Source organism: Perca flavescens, chromosome 14 (assembly GCF_004354835.1).
Source record: "Perca flavescens isolate YP-PL-M2 chromosome 14, PFLA_1.0, whole genome shotgun sequence".
Taxonomy (NCBI): Eukaryota; Metazoa; Chordata; class Actinopteri; order Perciformes; family Percidae; genus Perca; species Perca flavescens.
The window spans coordinates 22,097,160-22,119,378 of record NC_041344.1 but is presented as its reverse complement, the minus strand read 5'-3'; the positions used below and the strand labels follow the sequence as shown (position 1 = coordinate 22,119,378).

Sequence of the window (22,219 nt, the reverse complement as noted above, 5' to 3'; positions counted from 1 at the left end):
GCGTGGCGTTTCTGTTGCGTGGCGGCTGCGTGGCGTTTTCTATGTCTTTGCGCACCAGAAACATGTCTGACGCAGCGCTGCTGCTGCTGCTAGCCTTGTCTGTACACATGTATGTTTCCCATTGATAAAATGCACTCAAGCAGTAGTATACTTCATGTTAAACATAAATATATACTGATTTGATTACAGCAAAGACGACGTCGGCAGTATTGATGGCAAAATAGGCTACAGAATATTTCTTTCTGTATTGACAGGTGCAATATTTGAAAATCAATAATTATTTATTCACGCCACGCAGCCAGTGTGTAGCCGGCCTAAGGTAGTCCTAAATTCAGTGTAATGATAGCGTTTGGGTGTCATTAGTAAAGGCACAAAATCGGTAATATAAGCTAAGTTTCTCAATTTTGCCCAAACCTCCTCTTTTCTGCAACTGCAACCATTGATTAAAGATTGTGCACACTTCACCAGAATGTAGTTTTTTGTTCATGAATTGGTGCAACACAAACATTATTGCACACCATTATTCCACTCATTGAACCAATATGCAAAATTGTCCAAAGTATTCAGTGTCAACCAGTAATTTATGTGTAGTAAACGTTGTTTTCTTATCTCATGTACATTTTATTTCATTTTTCTCTCTCTACCATCTTAACATTTACCTGATTTATAACTTGTTTCCTTACTTTGCAAAGGCAACATTTGAGTATGTGAATTTCTCTTAAAAACCCAAAGCAGACTGAAAGATTTTGAACTTGTGGACCATTAACAGGACTGTGTGGCAGCTCTTCCTAAGGTTTTGTAACTTCATTCAACTTTGGTATTATCCTCACAGACGTTTTCATTTCCAGGGCGACAATGTGAACCACACACACACACACACACACACACACACACACACACACACACACACACACACACACACACAGTGACAACAGAAGGGTACACCTCCTACATACATACACATGCATACACAGCATGTATTTTTAATGCCTCATCCAACAGAAATGAGTAAATACACCACTCTCACCTCTAGCCCAACACCTCTTCCAGAAATCTGGCAGGGGTTTGTTAAATGTTACACAACCTGTATTTCACAACCCGTGGGCCTCAGTCAGTCCCTTTACTTATTCATGGAGTATATGCAGATTGATTCTCATTTCCGGCTGTATACTTCTGACATTATTCATTTCTGAAACATCTTGTCCTTGTAGCCACGAATGTTCCATTAGGCATAACAATAATTCAGCTATTTTACAATGGTTTGGGAAATTAATAGAAACTCTTTTCATTCACAAATGATACAGAATTGCTCTTATTTCCCCAGCAAAAAAGTAACAAAGAAACTTGCATTGAAGAAAGAAGTGGATGTATTTTGTTTGTCATCCCTATTCTCCAAAACAATTATAGCATCTTCACAGCAATATGTGGTCAAAATGGGGCCTATAGTATGTAAGTACAGATTGCTTACTTAGAATGTTATTGTGATACATATTTGTTAATAGGTAGTATATCATTAGAAAGCAGTAATGTCATTGTTAGAGCATCTAAAGATAATTAATGTGACACTGTGATGAAATTTGCAGTGCACATGGGAAAAATCTGATTAATACAAATAAACAGGCCATTGATCCAGCTAGAGTTGCGTCCTTACTGTCCATTTTTCAGTTGTTCTCAGTATCTATGTAAACATCAACTGTATGCATACATATCATCCTTAATTATTATTGTCCTAAAAGTAAAAAAAAAAAAAAAAAAAAAAAGAAGAAGGCATTTTCCTCTTTAAAAGGGTAGTTACATTTTAAAATGCTAATACTGTGAGGTCATATTTATTCTTGGATTGTATTTCTTGGATTGCATTTATGGACAGTTCAATAAATTATAAGAAAGATAAAGATCAGCTTTAATGGTCGCCTACTAAATTCAGAAAGAAGCAGAGAAATAAACATCCTACAGATGCCAACAAATTGTCAAATCTAAAAACAAAGACTTTTGACAAGAAATTGCTTTGATAACCAAAAAGGCCAAACAAAAGAAACATGAAAATGAATGGTATTACAGCACAAAATACCTTGTTTTGCTAGTGTTTGTCTCTATTTTCTATGTTTCATTGTTGCTCAGTATTGCCATTCGGTTTAAACAAGAACACATTGGGGATGTGACTGCAGCCAGAGGAACCAATCACCCCCAAGGGTCTGGTGATGTCAGAGCATGTGGGCAGGATGTGCAGTCACATGGGAAGGTCTGTTACTAGCACATTACAAAGTAAGGCACTTAATAGTCTGAATCTGATAAACAACAACAACATTGATGACAAGGACCAAATAATAAAATTATGACAATATAATAATTAAAATAATATAAGCTAAAAACACCAACATAAAATACAACCCAAAACACACATTTAAAGTACATTGAAACAATGAACACAGTATGAAATTCCTTCCCCTGCCTTTTAAAACTTCCCATATTTCATTCACAAAGTTTTTTTTTTTTTCTGCTGATTGCTGAGGGTGAGACAGATAAAGATGATGGCAATAATATTGAGAATCCTATGGGTTTTGTGTTTCTGTTATGGCTGCAGGTATTTTAGGTTAAGGGCTCCTCTGAGGTGCCTATACAGGAACATGTTTGAATAAAAAGACAGGGTTATGTTGGACAGAGCAGGAATCCTGAGAAGGAGGAGTGGATGTACTCGGTAGAATAGAGGCCATTTGCCTGATCCGAGGGCATCTGAACCCATACCTGGTCACCCTCCTTCAGCTCTAGGACAGCACTACCAGACGCCTGGTCCATGTAGCCTTTCTTGTATTCATCATAAGTGTAAGTGGCTGGTACATTGTTCTTGTACAATGCCACCCACAGACTTGTTCCCTTTACATGCATGTGGTACGCAAAATAGTAGACACCAGATAAAGGAGCAGTGAACATGCCAGTAGCAGTGCTGTAGGCATTTTGCCCATTGTACAGGGTCCTGTCAAATTTGATTGGCATGGCAGAGGGAGGGAACGGTGTGGTGAGGATGGCCGTGAAGGCTGGTGCCACAGAGGCAGAGAGTGGGACTTGACTGTATGCAGGCCCTTTCCTGTCCCCTGGTACTTCATCCCCTTCCAACTGTGAATCTGTTGGCCCTGCAACAACTGTTTGACCATTTCCTGGAGGACCGGGGGGCCCTGGAGGACCAGGAACGCCGGGGTTACCATTAAGCCCAGGAGTGCCTGGTTTCCCTGGAGGACCCTGGGGACCTATTGTTCCCTTCTCTCCAAACTTACCCAGTCCTGGAGCCCCTGGAAGTCCGGGTTCACCCTTTAGGCCAGGTACACCCTGTGGCCCCATGGGACCCATAGGACCCTGTAGACCAGGAATGCCTGACTGGCCCCTGAGGCCTGGAGTCCCTATAAACCCTGTCTCACCTTTAGACCCTGGAGCACCTGTTGCCCCTGGATTGCCAGGTAGGCCAATATGCCCTGCCTCACCTTTGGGTCCAGGTTTTCCAATAGGACCATTAAGCCCAGGGATGCCTTTCTCTCCAGGGATGCCAGGTTTTCCAAAGGATCCACTCGGTCCTTGGTCACCTCTGAGACCAGGCAGTCCTGGAGGGCCCTGGGGCCCCAGCTCTCCCTTCTGTCCTAGCATTCCATGTTTTCCAGGAAGTCCCATTGGGCCTTGAAGTCCCGGTGGTCCTTGTTGTCCATCAAGGCCTGGTTCCCCAATTGGGCCCACCATTCCTTGTTCTCCTTTGTCCCCTGGGACACCAGGCAACCCATCATAGCCCTTTTCTCCTTTTGGGCCATTCAGACCGGGTTTTCCATAGCCAGGAGTCCCAGGAAATCCAGGAGAACCCCTGGGCCCTGGCTCACCTTTTGGACCTAGTGGACCTGGTCCGCCAGGCAGTCCATCTAGCCCAGGCTTCCCTAACCCAACTAACCCTGGTAGACCTTGCAGACCTGGAGCCCCAGCCTCTCCTGGTTCACCTTGTTCCCCTGAGAGTCCTTGATCACCTTTAGGACCAGGCAGTCCAGGTAAACCTTTTAGTCCTGGTTTGCCTATACCTGGAAGACCAGGTAATCCTGGACCGCCTTTTAGCCCAGGAGGACCCCTTATACCTGAAGGCCCTGGCTTCCCGTTTCCATTCTCGCCTTTCAGCCCACGTTCACCTGGTGGGCCAGGAAGACCCTTTAGTCCCGGTTCACCCTGAGCCCCAGAGGGGCCTCTGATGCCTGGAAGTCCAGGTTTCCCATTCAGAGACAGGCCTGCTGGGCCAGGGAGGCCTGGCTGCCCTGGAGAACCTCTGGAACCTGGTTCACCACGAGGGCCAACCTCGCCATTAAGCCCTGGCATCCCCTTTGGCCCAATCTTTCCTGGGAGACCTGGAAGTCCAGGCTTACCCATTCCTGGAAAGCCAGGAGGCCCCTGAGGACCTGGCTGGCCATTGAGACCTGGCTTTCCCAGTCCAGGTTTACCTGGAAGTCCTGCTGGCCCAGGAGGGCCTCTTGGTCCAGGTTTCCCTTGGGGGCCTGGTTCCCCCTTCACTTCAACCATGGGTGGCATATCTAGAAAAAGAGAAGATCGTGCTGTTAGTATAGTAATGTATTTTAAAACAAAGAAAAAAGTAGAAAATTGAAGAATACCAAGGTGTTTGTGTGTATTGTACTGAATGCATTATTAGCAAAACTAAAACAAATCTTTCAAATTGCTTTAGTACAAGGAGATAAACAAATAAATAGAGGATACAAGTCCTATCTACACTGCAGCCAACTGCATCCCGCAGCTGCAGCACTATTAGCGGTACATTCAGGTAACCACCTGTTTTCTACTCAGAATGCAACTACTTCATCATAATGTATGAATGGGTGGAACACTGGACTTTACACATTACTGCCACTTAGTGGTAAGGGTGTCATATGGATAGTGTCAGGCTTGTAAAATAATAAAAAAATTAAAAAGACAATCAACTAACCCTTCATGTGTTGTAGAAAATCATCAATCATTTAAAGTCTGCACTAAGTTAAGCTATAGCGATACAGAATGTTAAAAAGAATGTCTTGGTCAAGCAAGTTGATTAGCAGCAGAGCATGCAGCAATGAACAGATTGACAGAGTAGATCCTAAAAAAAAATGTTTTATTTTCTTTTGATATCAGTAATTGTAAAGCCACTGAAGTTTAAAATGTCATTGTCAATATAGAGACAGTAAATTTAGCAGCTACAAAGGCACTAAAAGGGAAAGATATAAAAATGCACTTGGGGTGTGCATTTCCATTGTCAAGGAAAAACAACAATGCATGGCAGAATAATCATGAATTAAGTAGTTACATACAAGAAACATCTGACATCACAACATCATTGCCTGGGAAATTAAATAAAACAAAAACCTAGAAATTGATGACACTTTGAATTTCAAAACATTATGTCAGAGGGCATCTAGTCTGTTGGAAAGACTCCTCTGAATTCACTTTTATATCTTTTTGTGATCTGATGGCCTTTTCTATCCATCAAAGGCATGTCATTCTCTGTTATTCAGGTCATTAATCAGTTGTTTTTTTTAACTGCTTGTTCAGTGTCATGAAGGGCTAAAGCCTATCCCAGCTCAGATTGAACAGATGGCCTGGGACACTCTGGACAGGTCTTTGAACCATATATAAAACAGTATTCTATATATGCTCCTGAGTACAGTTGCACTTTTCTGTTTTCCAGCTGACTGACTTAGGGTTTAATATTGGGTTTGAGAGTGTCTGGAAAATGCATATTTTTTTATTGTGTAACAAAGAGGAAACTAGACTGAAGAAGTATTCCACATGTCATACAGTAAAATAACTCATTATTCTTTCTTAGCAGAGTGAAGGAGAACACAGCCAGGCCACACAGAACAGAAACACAAGCTTAGTCCGTAGAACACTCCAATCAACCCACGCCAATTTCAGCTGGTTTGCTGTTCCACTGCCTCATTTTAGCAACACCTTGCCTGTATGTTACTCGTATTGGTATTTGTTGATTATAGCAGTGCCTTTAATACTATTAGACCTTCTATTTTAATATCTAAGCTGTTAGACCTGGGCCTCTGCAAATTTATTTGCAGTTGGATACAGGACTTTCTAACAGGCTGCCCCCAGACAGTTAGAGTTGGCACTACATACTCAGCCTCTATAGTGCTAAACACTGGAGCACCTCAAGGCTGCTGTCTCAGTCCTCTATTATACAGTCTGTATACCTATGATTGTATTGCTAAACATCCCACTAATAGTATTGTGAAATTTGCAAACGATACTACTGTGATAAGACTTATTGACAGCAATAATTAAATTGCCTACAGAGATGAGGTGAGCAAATTGATTATGTGGTGCCAAAGAAATAATTTGTCTCTCAATGTGGGGAAAACTAAGGAGGTCATCATAGATTTAAGGAAGAACAAACCCACACATACACCTGTCTTTATTAACAACTCTCCAGTTGAAATTGTTAACACCTTTAGATTCTTAGGCATCCACATTTCAGACACCCTCACATGGTCCTTCCATATCAGCTGTGCCATTAAGAAGGCACAACAGAGGCTTTACTTTTTGCGGTGTCTTAAGAAATATGGTATGTCTCTTAACATTCTACTGTATATCTACCACTGTACAATTGAGCGTATACTGACAGGTAATATTGTAGTGTGGTTTGGCAGGGCTACTTCACATGACTTTAATCTACTGACAAAAGTGGTCAGGACTGCATCTAAAATCATCGGGGTTCCCCTTGAATTGCTCCAACAAATTTACTGGAAACGCAGCACTAAAAAGGCACAAGGTATTATACAGGATTCTAGTCATCCTGCACACAATCTCTTCTCCCATCTTCCATCGGGGAGACGTTTGCAGAGCATCCAAACGCACACAACATGTTTTAGGGATAGTTTTTACCCCCAGGTAGTAAGGTTATTGAACGATAGCACAACAGGAAGGAGGGCTGTGGTCTGAACTTAGTTACTTATGTATATTGTGTTGGATAATGTTTTAATGTTATTGTGTTTTTAAAATTGTTATTATCAACTGGTGCTGAGAGAGTGCTAAGGCACATTGTATTTCATTGCTGTGGTACTTCGTACTAATATGCATATGATAATAAATTTGAACTTGAACTTGCTTCAGCCAGCCTACCCTACTGAAAGCTACTAATATTCAGTTGTGAAGACAGTCCAAGCCAGTGTATTTCTTTAGTAATGTGAATACTTTCTCCCTATTTTTAAAGTGCTCATATTATGCTTTTTGCCTTTTTCTCTTTCCATTATTTCCAACGCATATTTCCATATATGTCTTTTTGTGCACTTTATAGGTTTACAAAGTGAAAAAACTTCCGTGACAAACGTGTGCCACTTTGTAACACGTTATAATGCTCGCCTAGCTGCTAGCGTGGCACGCGCATGTGCGACTCCCAACAAAGATTGAACAGAAGTGAGATGCCTCAATCTGTAGCTAAAACAGAGAGCTCAACACACAGGGTGGAAAGAGGAGCTGCAGCAATGTGCAGTACAACAAATATATAGTGTTTTTTGAAAACCACATAAACCTATTCTGGTACAACCTCTAAATACAATTATGAACCTGAAAATGAGCATAATATGAGCACTTTAAACCATATCTAAAGAAAGTGTTAAGTGAAGCAAGGCCTTCCAAATCTGTGATTTGTTAATACACCTGTCGCTAAAACAGGAAACATACGCTTTCCCCTTCCTTGTAATAAGTATGCAAGGCAGTTGGAATTCCATATGCTGTACATCCACTAATGTAACCATCGACCACTCCTTCCCCCTGCTGGCAGTTAACAAGAATGCAGATTTTTAAAGTCAGTATTTGAAATAAAACACAATGATGAGAAAAAGTTTAATGATGCAAATAAGCATGGGTTATAGTATTGTATTATTGTATATATTTATGTGTGTTGTAACAATCATGTACATCAGCATATCATGCAATAGGCCTGCATCATGTAGTTTGAAGCCTGGGAAATAGGTGTGTGTGTGTGTGTGTGTGTGTGTGTGTGTGTGTGTGTGTGTGTGTGTGTGTGTGTGTGTGTGTGTGTGTGTGTGTGTGTGTGTGTGTGTGTGTGCGTGCGTGTGCGTGCTAAAAGTTGCCCCAATGCTATGATATTGCTTACTGTCTGACTTCTAGGTATTTACCACACTGTACAGGTTTTGTACAAAAGGAAGCTTTCAGGTGTGCTCACTTTAGGTATCAACCCCAAACAAATGGTTTAGATAATATCTCTAGTTTTGAGGTTTGTCAATGTCAGTAAGGGTGCCACCCCGTTCTGAACATTGCGTTCAGGTGTGTAATGAGCATTATAGCCTCAGCTTTATTTGTTTAGCTACAGCTCTACTGTAGATGACCTTAATATATCACCCGGACAGATGAAATAAGGTGCTTCACACTATAATGGCTTCTTCATTACTTGTTGCGATGTTTTCCAAGTTGTGCTTTCAAATACATTTGAACAGACAGAATCAAGAAATGTACTTAACTCTGCTCTTGTAAGAGCAAACCTAAAGGAATATCCAACCAAGCTCGAGAGCAGTATTGACTCCTGTCCAGCTAAGATTGATACATAACCCAAAGCTCAATGCTTGTGAATGCACCAGAAAACCTAGATACTGTACATAACTGGTAGCCCCTTTGCACATTACATGTTTTGCATAGAAACATGAGAAGTCCGTCTTTAACCTTATTTTTTTTACCTGAGCATCTATTTTAAATTTCCATTCTCCTCGCTGACCTACAGAAAGGACTCTTCAAGTTATTATTATACTCATGCTTAGTTGTGGGAATTTGTAGCTGTGGCCAGTTTTTCCTTGATATATTTAGTACTATACAAATGCTCTAAACATTTATATAATCTGTATAACCAACATTGAAATTATTTTTAATTTCTTCACTATGATAATTATAGTATTTAGTTAATTAGTAATTGATAAATTGTTACAATGGTGAGGCATTGTGGACGTATGACCACTGGGTGGCAGTAGAGGCATTGTATTCATGTGAGCAACAGGGAGCATTAGCTTCACTCCTCCAAATCTAAATCTCTTTTCTACTACTCTGTGAATTTCCATTTTTAGAAAGCATAACCTCTTTTAGAAAGTCTTTGATGTTTCTGTTAGGGATTTAAATGCAACATTTCAACATGAAATATGCTCTGAATCCAACTTCTGGAGTCTGTCTTTGTCGAACATTATATTATGGAACTGAAATGAAAATGTGCTCGGCATTTGCTTTGAAATTTACTTTGAAGAAGGGGCCTCTGTTAACACAAGGCACGTCTTATGTGATCCAGAACTTGTATTGGTAGTTCAATTCAAATGTGATAATGGTGGCAATGACAGCATGCACATTTTTTCAGGATGATTATCACCCCCTCCCTTCCCAGTTCCCCTTGCCTGAGCCTTTTATATAATCTATTTTTATTTTCTTTACACTCTCTCCTTCATGCCACTGCTGAAGAGTCTGTGATAAACAGTGGGGTAACAGCATCCAGATGGCAGGAGAAACAACTGGCCAGTGGAGCTCAGCAAACAGTGGGCAATCAGGCCTCCATTAGGCCCCAACTGAGGACCTGCCAAATGCTGCAGGACCCGCAGGGCAAGGAGACACACACACACACACACACACACACACACACACACACACACTTCACTGAGCCCTTGTGGCTTTAGTATACAGGTCTGTTCTGGGAGTGTCTCCTTATCAATCACAGCTCAGCTTTAACTGCAATGTTGGAGACTTGTTTTGTTTTGAGGGAGTTGTTGTTGTTGTTTATGTGTATGTCTCTGTTCTTTACTGTGTAGTTTTGGACTTGTGTGGGTTAGCTAGGGATGAAAAAAGTTCAAATTCTTAGTGCCAATGAGATGCTGTAAAGGAAGTATACAGTCTGTAGAAAATGAGATTGAGTCAGGAACTATTTAATTTGAAACAACTGACACAAACATCAAGACTTTCCTAACGTTTTCATATTTGTGTAGGAGAATCATCTTTTCTGTTGCTAATTTGCAGTTTTAAACTGGCCTACCTGAGGAGTGTATATCAGTAATATAGAGTTACATCATGTCGAATCAGTTTAAAATGACCTATAGACCTGCTGAGTTGGTGAACAGCTTATGCGGGGTAGAGTAAGACATACAAGTAAAAGAGACACACATATACCACACCCACAGGGATAACTCACCAACGTAATGTCCCTTGCCTTCTCTGAATGGGGGTCCAATAGGCCCTTTCATCATGGGCTGCATGTACTTTATGTTGTGCATGGGGGGATAGCCTCCAGCAAGAGCATGCGTCCCCAGCATCAGTAGCACACAGGCAGGAGCCAACAGCATGGTCACCAGCATCCCAGGCTTCAGACGTCACACACAAAGAACTGGAGGCATAAACAGAAGAGGAAAGAGGACAGAGTTCACAGCAACTCAAGAAGACATGGCAGTGCAATGATTTATTTTTTTATTTTTATTTAAATCAATGAGCAGCATCATCACAAGATAATGATAAAGCAAAGGTGGTTTTACACCTACAGTGATAATGAGCAGACCCAAATGGAAGCTGTAGATTTTGTTTTACAGTTTTCAGTGGCGATGCAGAAGTTTTATTTTCATTTTTTGTTTAAAATCTGCAGGGAAATTCTGCATAATTCTGCATCTGCTGATTATGTGTTAGTGAGTTATGGCACTATACTGGTGTAAATTGTGAAATATTGCCATTATGCGTTACGCATCACAGCCTAATTTACTTAACACCTCACAGAAAAACTTGAAAGTTGCATGACACAGTAATTTACTATTGTGAAACATACATTTACTGCTTACTGGCTGAAATTAGCAAATCACTCTATTACAAGCAATTTGAAGTAATGCACTGATGCTAAATCTATTTTGCTGTGAAGATTAGTTTTTTGTCTGTCTACAAGCATAGTATGTCATTTTAGCCAAAGGAAACCAAGGAAGCCAGGGAAACGTGTCTTGCTTAGAATTACAGAAAGCAGAGAGATACTAATGGCCAAATATAAACAGGGTAAAGGTTGGCTAACACCTACGAAAGCATACATTACTTTAGGTGCAGCTATGCACAAATATATTAAAGACAGACACTATCTCCAGCACTGGTAAAGGATAAGTTACACTAGAATGGTCCTAATATATAAATACGCAAACATGAGGTGCAAACACCTCGTCGCATATGTTGCTTTCAGCTGCTGAACTATATGCGGTCAGTATTTGGTTGGGTTAATATTTGGCCTAGATGGCCCTCAGAACATGGGACAGGCAGATTTGTTGACTTTAATTCACTTCAGGAAGAAATGACCACATATTTTTACAACCGTGGTCAGGTGCGAACAGGAAATCACCAGAGGGTGGTTAGTGTGTTTGTATGTCATAAGTGAGCAACTGCAGGGGTCCAGAACTGGTTAAATGATGTGTGAAAATGACATATATTTCCTATCTTTGGACTGATGACTGTCAGGGGTTATTTTGTGATAATGTAGGATGCAAAATGTAATCTCTGGTTCATGCCAAATGCCAAAAATGCCACGTTTATAACAAGCATGGAAATTGTGTGAGGATGAGAGAAAATGGTGTGTAGTTGTAAAAAGCGTTCTGCAAGTTTCTCTCTATTAGCCTGCCAGGATTTTGTTTTGATTTAATTAACATACAATATCACACACTTCCAGGACCCTGTAGCAAAGCCACACCAATAACAGACATAGGTGACATTTGGCAAACCAAATGACACACAAGAGAGACACACTTCATCACTCTGGCAAATGTAATTTGTGATTATCACCTCTTAATTATTTTGGGTCCTTAATATAAAGCAGCATTAGGTCCCACTCTTCAGTGCCAAAAGGGGTGGAAGAGGCTGCTGCAGTAGGTCTCTAGTTCCCAACATTATGCTCCTGCTTCATATAATACTCATTTTGGCATTGTGGGTGTGTGAACGCTTGCTTTTCTCTGCAGACATGGACTCAGTTTACAGCGAGTAACAGCAGTTATTGAAACATGAGTTGACATTTTCTAATTCGAAAATGATCTGACATTTTTCTAATTTGGAAATTACATTCAATTATACAGTGCAGTTAATTGGAAGCAGGGACTGGGAGTAATCTGGGAGTTCACAGCAGGTCTGTTTTACAGCTTTGCTTTAACCGACGTCTGTGATTGTTTAGCCACCACATAGCTGTGTAGTCAAATTCCTGTTTTACAGTAATTTACCAAAGTGTTTCTCTGGGTTTTTGAGGAAGTTTTTTTGTTATTAGTCATAAGTGCGTGTGTGTCTGCGGTATGTGTTTATGCTTGTTTATGGTGCCGTCGTGTGTCGTTGGAGTCTTTGCCAGGAAAAAAATCAAAGATCACCTCTCAAATATTCACACCAAAGCTTAATCTTTGAAAAATAAAGAAAGCGAAAAAGGCATACACAGGAGAAAGAGAGAGCAGTATTGGTAGGGCAGTGTTTGGTCGTTGGCTGACTTGCTGGCTGACTTGCTGGCTGGCTGGCAGCGAAGCTCGTCTGGTATGGGGGTCTGTGGTTTTGGTGCCATTCTGCAGGCGTCAAACTCTCTCAAGAACCAGAGCGACACACCAGCAAACCCAGAATCCGTGCATGAACAGGGATCAGACACAGACAGGCAGGTCACAGACCTCCACAATCTGTTCATCAAATGTTTTTGTTGAAAAAGCTCTGCAGACGTTGTTCAAAAATCTCACGCAATCCTCTCTGGCTGGCCACCATGAGCCACTGCTGGACCGAGACTCGTGCATGCTCTCGCACACAAGAGCACCCACATAACAAAACACACACTCTTGGTATGCATGAGAACACAATATAGCTCTGGTAAGTGGTTACGCCGGGTGTCTTAAAAATGCAAAAACTCGTTAACTTTCCCCCATTTTCACATAAAATCGGTCCATTCAAAACAAACCATAACAAAACCCCGGGGTTTGAGAGGAGAGCTAATGGTGAATCAAAGCCTCCGTCATTAAACATGAGCAGCATCCAGAGTTACAGCAAAAAAACCTTGTTTGGCAGGCCGAGTGACACTTTATATAAAACAGATTTAGCTGAGAAAAGAAATCACCACACACATTACGGTAAAAGATCCGAAAATACACAAAGAAAGAAAGAGCAGAACAGAAAAGTAGCATTATTGAGGAAGTAAGGGAGAGTCTGACCCTCAGGTGTAAAAGGGCACCGCCAACTCCATCATGACGTTCTTATTGTCATCACTATGCGGTTTCCACTTCCACACAGCTGTTAAATAACTGTGCTATGTCTGACAGCCACGTCCATGGACAGATGATGGTAAAATGGGCCCCTGGACAAAGACATGTAGGGCCCCCCACCCCTCCTACATAAGAACAAGACACCCAGACTGAAAGAAAGTCTCTCCTTGGACGTTTTGTCTGGGTAAAAGACAAGTTTTGTCTTGCTTATAAAAACATAAGCAAAACAAGTTGCTTATGTTTTTGGTCATTTTGGGTTGTATTGCGTCTCTTTTGGGTTGTATTGCGTCTCTTTCGGGTTGTATTGCGTCTCTTTTGGGTTGTGTTGCGTCTCTTTTGGGTAGTATTGCATCTCTTTTGGGTTGTTTTGCGTCTCTTTTGGGTTGTTTTGCGTCTCTTTTGGGTTGTTTTACGTCTCTTTTGTATTGTATTGTGTCTCTTTTGGGCTGTTTTGTAGTCAGCGAGTCTTTGTATTTGCTTTGTGTCTCTTTTTGGTCACTTTGCGTGTCTTCGTATTGATTTTGTGTCACTTTGTAATCATTTAGTGCCTCTTTGTAGTTGTTTTGCGTCACTTTGTGGTTGTTTTGTGTCTCTTTGTAGTAATTTTGTCACTTTGAAGTTCTTTTTTGTCTCTTTGTAGCTGTTTTGCATCTCTTTCTTGGTGGTGAACCATATTCTCAGGTACTGCTGTTGGTTAAAACGCTGCACCTGAACATCAGTATTTTATTCACGCAGCACTTGAAGGCTGTCTTACTCCTGTCCAAAGTGTCCTGCCACAAGAATACCAAAATGACACTCCTCTGCACAGATATTTCACAAAATACTACAGCCCATTAAACAAAATATTATAGGAAATCATCAAATATGGCCTGAGATGCAGGTTCTATTTTCTTAAAGCAGAGCTATTCTTCTGAAAACTGACTAAAATAGTTTACTGTATTTTAAAAACAAACACTAGATTGTATTTGATTTGCAGATACTCAATACTAAAAGACCCTGATGAAGATCAGGAGCAAAAAGGCCTACTGGTCCCATTCAGAGAAGCATCCATTCCCACATCAAAGACAAAGACAAATGTTGGCAAGTGAACATAGACAGACGTCCCACTTTGCCATAACCAGTACACCTCACAGATCTGTCTCCAAACCACCTGGTAATCCGAGTCACAAACACATGCCCGAAGCTTTCAGTCTTTCTCAAACATATGCTGGATGCCAGTTTAACAGAGACAAAATGCTAATCTGCAAAGGCTTCGGGCCGCCAAAGCAGACTCAACAGCCTCCAAACCCAAACTCAGCAGCCTCTCAAGTGGCCTGCTCAGACAGGCAGGAGAGACACAGACACCGCGGCTGAGTTCAAGCCAAGCACACACTTCCCTAACTGCTCCGTTTACCCGCTAATGCAATCAACAGCGCTGGGGAGGTGAAGTTGAAGGTGCTCTGCCTCCACTTCCCTTAAGCAGTACATGTGTGGATCCAGACTGCCAGGCATTTCCTAAACCATGTGCCACAGAGAGATTATAGGTACACCAATTGTGAGGATTCTGTGTCATGGAGAGAAGAGGGGGCGGTTGTTTTTCTGGTGAACATTTGAGCCGCTACCTAAGTAAAGGAATCATCACCTGAACATCATGTACCAGCTTTTATAAAAACACCAAATGGTTCAACAAAAAACCAAGGTCCATAATAGTTTGGTTAAGACCACAGGTCTCGCAGGGAACTGCACTTAAAACCTAAACCACATATTTTCGCTGATTCATACAATTCTGACAAACCTTAGCCACAACCATGACCATAACCATTCCTGACTGTTACCATGAACCCACATGGGTGGTCAGCTTTTATTCAACCACAAGCATCTTCCTTTATCAAACTCTCCTCTTGTAAATCCAACAAGCAAATGTTGGAAACTTCCCTTTCACAGCAAGAATGAATTTCCAGCACTAGAGAGGAAGAAGGGCACACTAAAAATGAAATAAATTTACACATCTGTGGTCTATTATTCAATCTGTAGTCTAGACATATGAGTATTAACGGATTTTACAGATTTGCAGTGAAAACATATGCACCTGCAAACATAAAGCAAACTCTTAAAACACACACAAACAGGTCCAAATGAGGCTAAGATATCACTTCCAGACAACACAGAGGTCCATTGACCACTGACCTGTGTGAACGCCCTGTTCTATACCTACATAAGAGATGGAGGGAAAGACAGAGAAGAGGGAAAGTGAGCACAGCGGTGACACAACATGCTGGCGGCCAAAGCAACCCAGCTCTTACTGAGCCTGAGGGTGTGTGTGTGTGTGTGTGTGTGTGTGTGTGTGTGTGTGTGTGTGTGTGTGTGTGTGTGCGCGTGTGTGTATGACGGGGAGAGGACATTGAGTGTGTGGGGTTTTATTTAAAAGAAATCACCTTCTTTTGAATGAGGTAATCCCTCATTCAGTGGCACTTTGACCATTACGCCTTTCCGATGTCAGCTCACTGCGTAATGTATGAGAAGTGGTCACAGTTTTAGGTAGCTTTGAATGCACCCTGTATTACTATGTACAACACTGTGCAAATAAGCACTGGGAAAACAGTATGTCTGTTGACATAACGTGTCTGTGTGTGTGTGTGTGTGTGTGTGTGTGTGTGTGTGTGTGTGTGTGTGTGTGTGTGTGTGTGTGTGTGTGTGTATATAAAAGTGGCCACAACGCTAATGCATATATAATGAGACGTTAACATCTGTTACTTCAGTTGCAACCAGCTGGAAAGTGTGTGTTGAAGGTTTTGTTTGGTTGCTTCTCAGGAAAATTGTCACTTCTGCGCCGCCACAATAAAAGCCCCTGTGTTCTCTCAGTAGTGTTTGCACTGAGTCATTAGTCAATTATAGAACAGTCACTAGGAATACTGTAAATTATTATTTTTAATGTTGAGACGTGATGTACACTGTTTATATTTCTACTGTAACATGCTGACGCATACGCGTTTGTGATTTACTCACATACAAATTTACTATACAGTATATTAACTCACTTATATAGTATACACACCAAAATGTCATTCAAATGGGTTCTTACCACAAGTGTGACTCCACTGCTCTGAATGTTGTTTATGGTTTGGGCTAGTGCTTTAAGTTCCAGTTAAGGGGAATCTTAAAGCTACAACCGCTGAAGGTGAAGTGGGTGAAGAAAGGGCTGAGAGACAGTCGGAGAAGGGTGAGTTTATCCTGATGGAGTGGTTTAACAGGAATCGAGTGAGAGTAAAAAGGAAATTGGGGATGTAGGTAAGTGTGTAGGGGGGCTGAGACAGGTTGTGAAGAAAACATGGGGAGGGGAAATGAGCGAAGAGGTCAGCGGAGGGTTTCCATTTCTTGATGACTTCATTCAGAGGAACACGTTTAATACCCCTGGGCACTTATCTAAGTGCTGAAGCAGACGTGCTAATCATAAGATGGGGGTTATGTATTGTGCATGTGGAAGCGCGTGTGTGTGTGTGTAGTCAGGGGCAAAGCGTAAAGCAGTGAGGCTAATTAGTCACAGAATTATTAACCTGTAGGACCTCACACATGTACAGTTTCATGTAAGTTTTAGATAGGACCTTTATTTGCTCTTGAGCCCCTAGCAGGAACAGTTTCGGGACAGAGAGAGGGCATTCATTAAAATATATTAGCCAGTCTGGCTCCCCAGCTGTTTTACAGAGTCATGCTCTATCACCTCATCTTTCAGTGAAGCATTTCAGATCAAGATATAGCCAAGGAAGATGGATTGAAAGTCAGCAAAACATTCAGACTAACCCCTGATCTGCCAAGAAGCCAGTTACAGTATGGGGGCTGAGAAAGATAGAGCATCTAGGCAGACAGACACAGCTATACCTTTCCCAGCTGACCCTTCGGTGCACCTAACCTCAATATGAGTGGCTGACTAGGTAATCGAAAAGAAAGAGTAAAAAAAGTAATCTCATAACAGGCGATCTGCTTCCACCTTTCCAGAGCTATACATGTTCAGCAAGATAGGTCATTGAAAGCACACATCTCAAAAAACTGACATCGCTGACTATCATTTACTCATCAGGTGAAAAATGAGAAATTCAAACAAAGATAGAGATTTATGGATTGGAATATATAACCATAAGGGCACTCTGGAGATGACCTTTCCACAGAAGGAAAACTTTGAGGACACCCAGTAATAGAATCTCCTGCAAATCAGAACGATCACTCTGTCTCTCCCTGCCTCGTAGGGCTCCACTGGCAACCTCCGCTCTTCTCTCTCCCTCTCCGGTTCCTCTGACTCTCTACTCCTTAAGCCTCCCGCTCGCCGCACCGCTCATTGCTGGTGTGAATACTTCTATTGTGTGCTGCCAAGGCCTGACCAAGCAAGGCGTTTCTTTTTTCCCTGTAAGTCCACCGGTACTGACATATACTTAAGTCTTTGTTATTCTTAATTAATATAACAGCAAATGTCTAGGGAGACGAACAGGAAAGAAAAAAATGGGAGAAAGGAGAAGTGAGGTACAGCAAAGGCAACAGGAAGTAAAACCTGACGCTTCGGTTTCCACGCTATCACAGTCAGAGGCGTAGCACAAAAATTCTGGCATTCTCTAGCACCCCCACCGCCCCCACCCAAGCTGGACATCCCTGAGCACAGTACATAGATAGTTTACAATAATAACAGAATTCATAGTAATTTTTTAAATGATGAATATTCAATTTTACACAGAAAAAAACAAAAGCAGCTTGTTATATCTTACATGACCGAGGGCTTTGTCAGCTGAAATGACTACTGTTGCTGACAGATTTAATCAGCTATCTGGAGAGCATGAGCTAACGTTAACACTAATGGTGAAACTCAAATCTCCAGTTGACTCATTTTAAAACCAGAACCGTGTAAAAGGGTCTTAAATATGCACATGATGGCTACATACATGACATCTTAAGATAAAGATCACAAAAGTCAGAATCATCGTCAGTTGATGATCCATGTAGAAGACATGAAAACACACTCACCGGGGCAACCTGGCTTCCTTGGGAGAGCGGTGCTCATCCGCGGTAACGTTAACCATCCTGACCAGGAGGCCAGCATCATCAGCGGGTAACCTTTGATGAGCACCGATCTCCTGCAGAAGCCTGGCCCAGCCAGCGGGACATGAACACGAAGTGAGGGGCCAACAGTTTTAACAACCCATTCTTATTCCCAGGACGTCAAAATGACGCCAAACGGAGGAGACTCACATGCACTAACATTCACTAACGTGCATGTGCGGTCGGACCAGTGACCAAAATGAAGAACAGAGAAGCTCGGATTTCAACACACAAAGGGAGTGTAAATTCATTCTCTGCTCAGAACGCCAAAACTCCACTTTACATATCAAATATTTGTTTGCTGCTATATTTGTGTTCTGAATGGCGAGTACACAATCTTTACTGTTTGTATTTTTGTTTGTTGATATTTTGTTAGTTTGCGTTTAAGAAAAAGACACCATACCCCAAACTCTTTGTATATTGATCTTATTATAGCCCCATGCATTTTGGCATTTGGAGATATCCAATGCTTATGACAGACCTGATGTGCCTTGATACCTTGTACAAAAGGTTGTTATTCAGGAGCTGGATTGGATGGTACAGGATCAGGATGCAGGACTTTGGATGCATGGCTCTAATGTACTGGGTTGGGCTTGGTCTGTGTTATGTCTTGTGTTTCTGTGCCATGTCTCCAAGTAGCTGTTACCTTTCTTCTTTTCACTGGGTGGGTGGCTTTGCTTTGCTTTTTCCAGAATGGGGCCCCTGAAATGTGCAGTAGACACACGGGCCAGAGAACAGACAGAAAACTGACAAAAGTGAGACTAAGAATAGAGCTCAAAACAAGCCACCGCACAAATGAATTGTGTGTTGTTTTTTTCCCGCAACATAGCTTTGTTAGTTCCTGACAGTGCGTCAAAATATTCATGGTGGCAGTTCATCCAAAGGCAAAGCTGGTTGTGGCAAGGAGTCAAACCCATGTGGAGAGTGAGTGCATGGGTCTATTTACGATTCACGCTCTGAAGGTGAGAAATGTTCCGGGGCGCTTAAATAAGGCGACTAAACCAGGAACAATTGCACACCATCAACTGTTCCATTCTTTTTTGCCAAGACTGGAAAAAATCCCAAGCTGCACGTAGCTGGGACTAACTTCCAGGAGGGAAAAGCCCAGAAAAGTCCTCTCGTAGTCTGTTTTTAACAAAGGATTCCACCGTTTGACACTCCACTGGTGGAGATGGAGGGAGATGGAATCTTGTGTCAAGGGATGGGGAGAAGAGGAAGAAAAAGAGAAAAGCACTCTATTGACCGTAAACGAAATTTAAGGGGAAGAGAAAGCAAGAACCCATGAAGGAGACGTGAAGTCATTACGACAGGCAAAAAGAAAGACAGGGAGACGGATGGGGAAAAAATGAAAGGAGAGCTGAAAGTAAAAGCTTTAGCTCTTGATCTCCCTGTTGACCCACTTAAGATGCGTGCCCCGCCAATCATCTCTCACACTCCTTCCGCTGGCAGCCGAAACAGCTTCACACGTACATGCCGCGTCGTGCACACACAAACACACACATCAGTTGGCAGCAAAACAGAGAGGGAGGCCTTTTTTCTGTCCGAAATGGAGAGAAGGGGAGAAAGAAAGAGAGGTAGAAGGGAGATTATAATTTAATAAGGGGCAGGAAATCTTGGTCAAATCTCCCTGAAGGAGCTGAAATGCCTCCGTGCTGGAGGCTACTGGACTATCCACTGACTGGGCTCCATCTGAATGGGCTTCTCTGGCACAGGCAGCAGGGCAGACAACCAAAAAAGCAGACATTAGACCAGGAAGAGAGAAATCCCACTATACAACGGTTTGGAGCTATATTCCTACATAAAATATTGAACCAGCAATTTGTTAATCCATAGTATCAGCTGCGGGATTTCTGCTGGATCCACACTGATGAATTTTGCGGTTAGCATGTAAGTCATTGAACCTCAATGGCCAAGGACTCATTCATATACTGTACATTAGTTTCTCTTCTCTCTATTTCTAATCTGATAATATGAGGGGTGTGTGAGGGTGAGAAATAACAAGCTTCAGCTTCGTCCCACTCCTTTTCGGACATTGTTATATAGATATTGTATTTTTTTTTATTTTGGTGTGTTGCAACACACTTATTGTGTTTTATATTTCATTTTCAAATTTTGCTCAAAAGAAAAGAAAGAAAGAAAGAAAGAAAGTATGTATGAAAGACAAGTCATATGTCTTGTCTAGTGTTGCGTTTTGGTTAAAATATTTCTATATTGGCAAATATTCAGACACTATGACAAGATTATGACTTTAATTAAGAAATATCTGCGATAAATATATGTTAACATGACCAGACAAAGCATTTGATGCTAACTTTAAGAACATGAAGTGTTTTGACACTTCATGTCATTGTCTTTGACAGACACATTTTGGTCTGTACTAAAGACGCACTGAGGTCTGACATAAGTCCTAACCTTGTACATATAAAAACACCTGTTTTTATCAGGACAAATCTTTTGAGTGTGACACTTTTGAGATTATTTGTAAAAGGGTAGTTCCTATATGTAGCCATAGCCACCATGAAGAAAGCAGCATCCAAAAGAGAAATGACATCACAACACAGGCCCACTGTTGGTTTGACTACTAAAACTCTATGTAAACTTTGTTGAAACGCTGCCGCTATGGCCACACGCAACCGTCACATACACCTAAACCACGGCCGTAGCTGCCAGTCGCTGTTCGGACATGAAGCCTGAAACGATGGATTTTCGTGTGATCAGCTGGGGAGCCAGACTGGCTAATATATCGCAAGAATCCAGCAGCCGTGCAAGGTCAACACGTGATGAAAATAAGCAAGAGTGCATCTTATTACTTATGAATTCTCCCTTTCATTTTTAAGATGAAGATTGTGGTTTTTGTCTTTCAAAAGTTACATAGCATTACTTCACAACCAGAAGAAAAAAAGACACACAAAAATACACACTGAGGAAATTACTTAGTAAATGACACAAGAAAAGATTTGAGTAGCTGCAATTACTCAGGCCAATGTGAAGCCCGAAGCTTCCTCTTGACAGTCTACAATAAAAGGGATTGACTAAATGCAATATAGGCTTTAAACAAAACCACTACGAGGAAATGAGCTAGCAAGTGAGCTGTTGTTGCTCGAGGACTCAGACAGCGTGACGCAGGGCCATCAGAGGATGAGGATGTGGGATGGGATGACATAAAGTGATGCTGTGAGCTCTTATGTTGCTGTCTTTCCTAGTATGGTGTGTGAAGGCAGTGGTTAGTGATGTAGTGTGTGTATTTGCACTTGGGAGTCTTTATATAACACCTAACATAGTTGAGGTTATCAGGTCACACACGCAGCTCCATCACTCTTCTGCCTCCTTTTTCTCTGCTCTCAAGGGCAGAAGGAAATGTGCTCAATCCCTCTCTGCTCAGAAATCACTTGTCCCTTTAAATGGAAATTCATTGGATGGTTTGAATCCCAATTGAGGACCATTAACTGTTCATTGGCCCCTGTTTGATTGATCACTTACTTGAACCGCCGCTGACCCCAGCAGGGTGGTTCAGTCTCCAGACCTAACCAGCTGCAAAGAAACCACAAAGCACCTCAAACACACACACACACACACACACACACACACACACACACACACACACACACACACACACACACAAACGTGCCAGACCACCAGCATACAGTGCATAGCCCCCTCTGACTGTGGTCCTTGCTGAAGCCTACACCACCCATCAGGATCAATGCAATTCTTTATAAACTGCTGGCTAAGAGCGCTGGCTGTGTAAGAGGACTCTGCCAGTTCTGGCCTCACACCTCCCAAATCCATCGCTGGGCTGTATAAACATTGCTCTGTGAGTGTGTGTCTATAAAATGTGTATGTCTGTCTATATAGCTGTAAATATGTAATAAAAATGTGGACAAACAAAAAAGAGCCACCAACACAACTTGCTGTGCAGG

At 41.8% G+C, this 22,219-nt stretch overlaps 1 protein-coding gene across 1 annotated transcript; it reads right to left on the bottom strand.

Moving 5' to 3' along the window:
• Positions 1–260: 260 nt before the first annotated feature.
• On the bottom strand, positions 261–10,378 carry col8a2 (collagen, type VIII, alpha 2). Its single transcript, XM_028596729.1, has 2 exons — positions 10,193–10,378; positions 261–4,550 (listed from the first exon to the last, which is right to left on the bottom strand). The coding sequence occupies exons 1-2, from the start codon at positions 10,353–10,355 to the stop codon at positions 2,647–2,649; spliced, it is 2,067 nt and encodes a 688-aa protein (XP_028452530.1). The 5' UTR covers positions 10,356–10,378; the 3' UTR covers positions 261–2,646.
• Between the last annotated feature and the right edge of the window lie 11,841 nt (positions 10,379–22,219).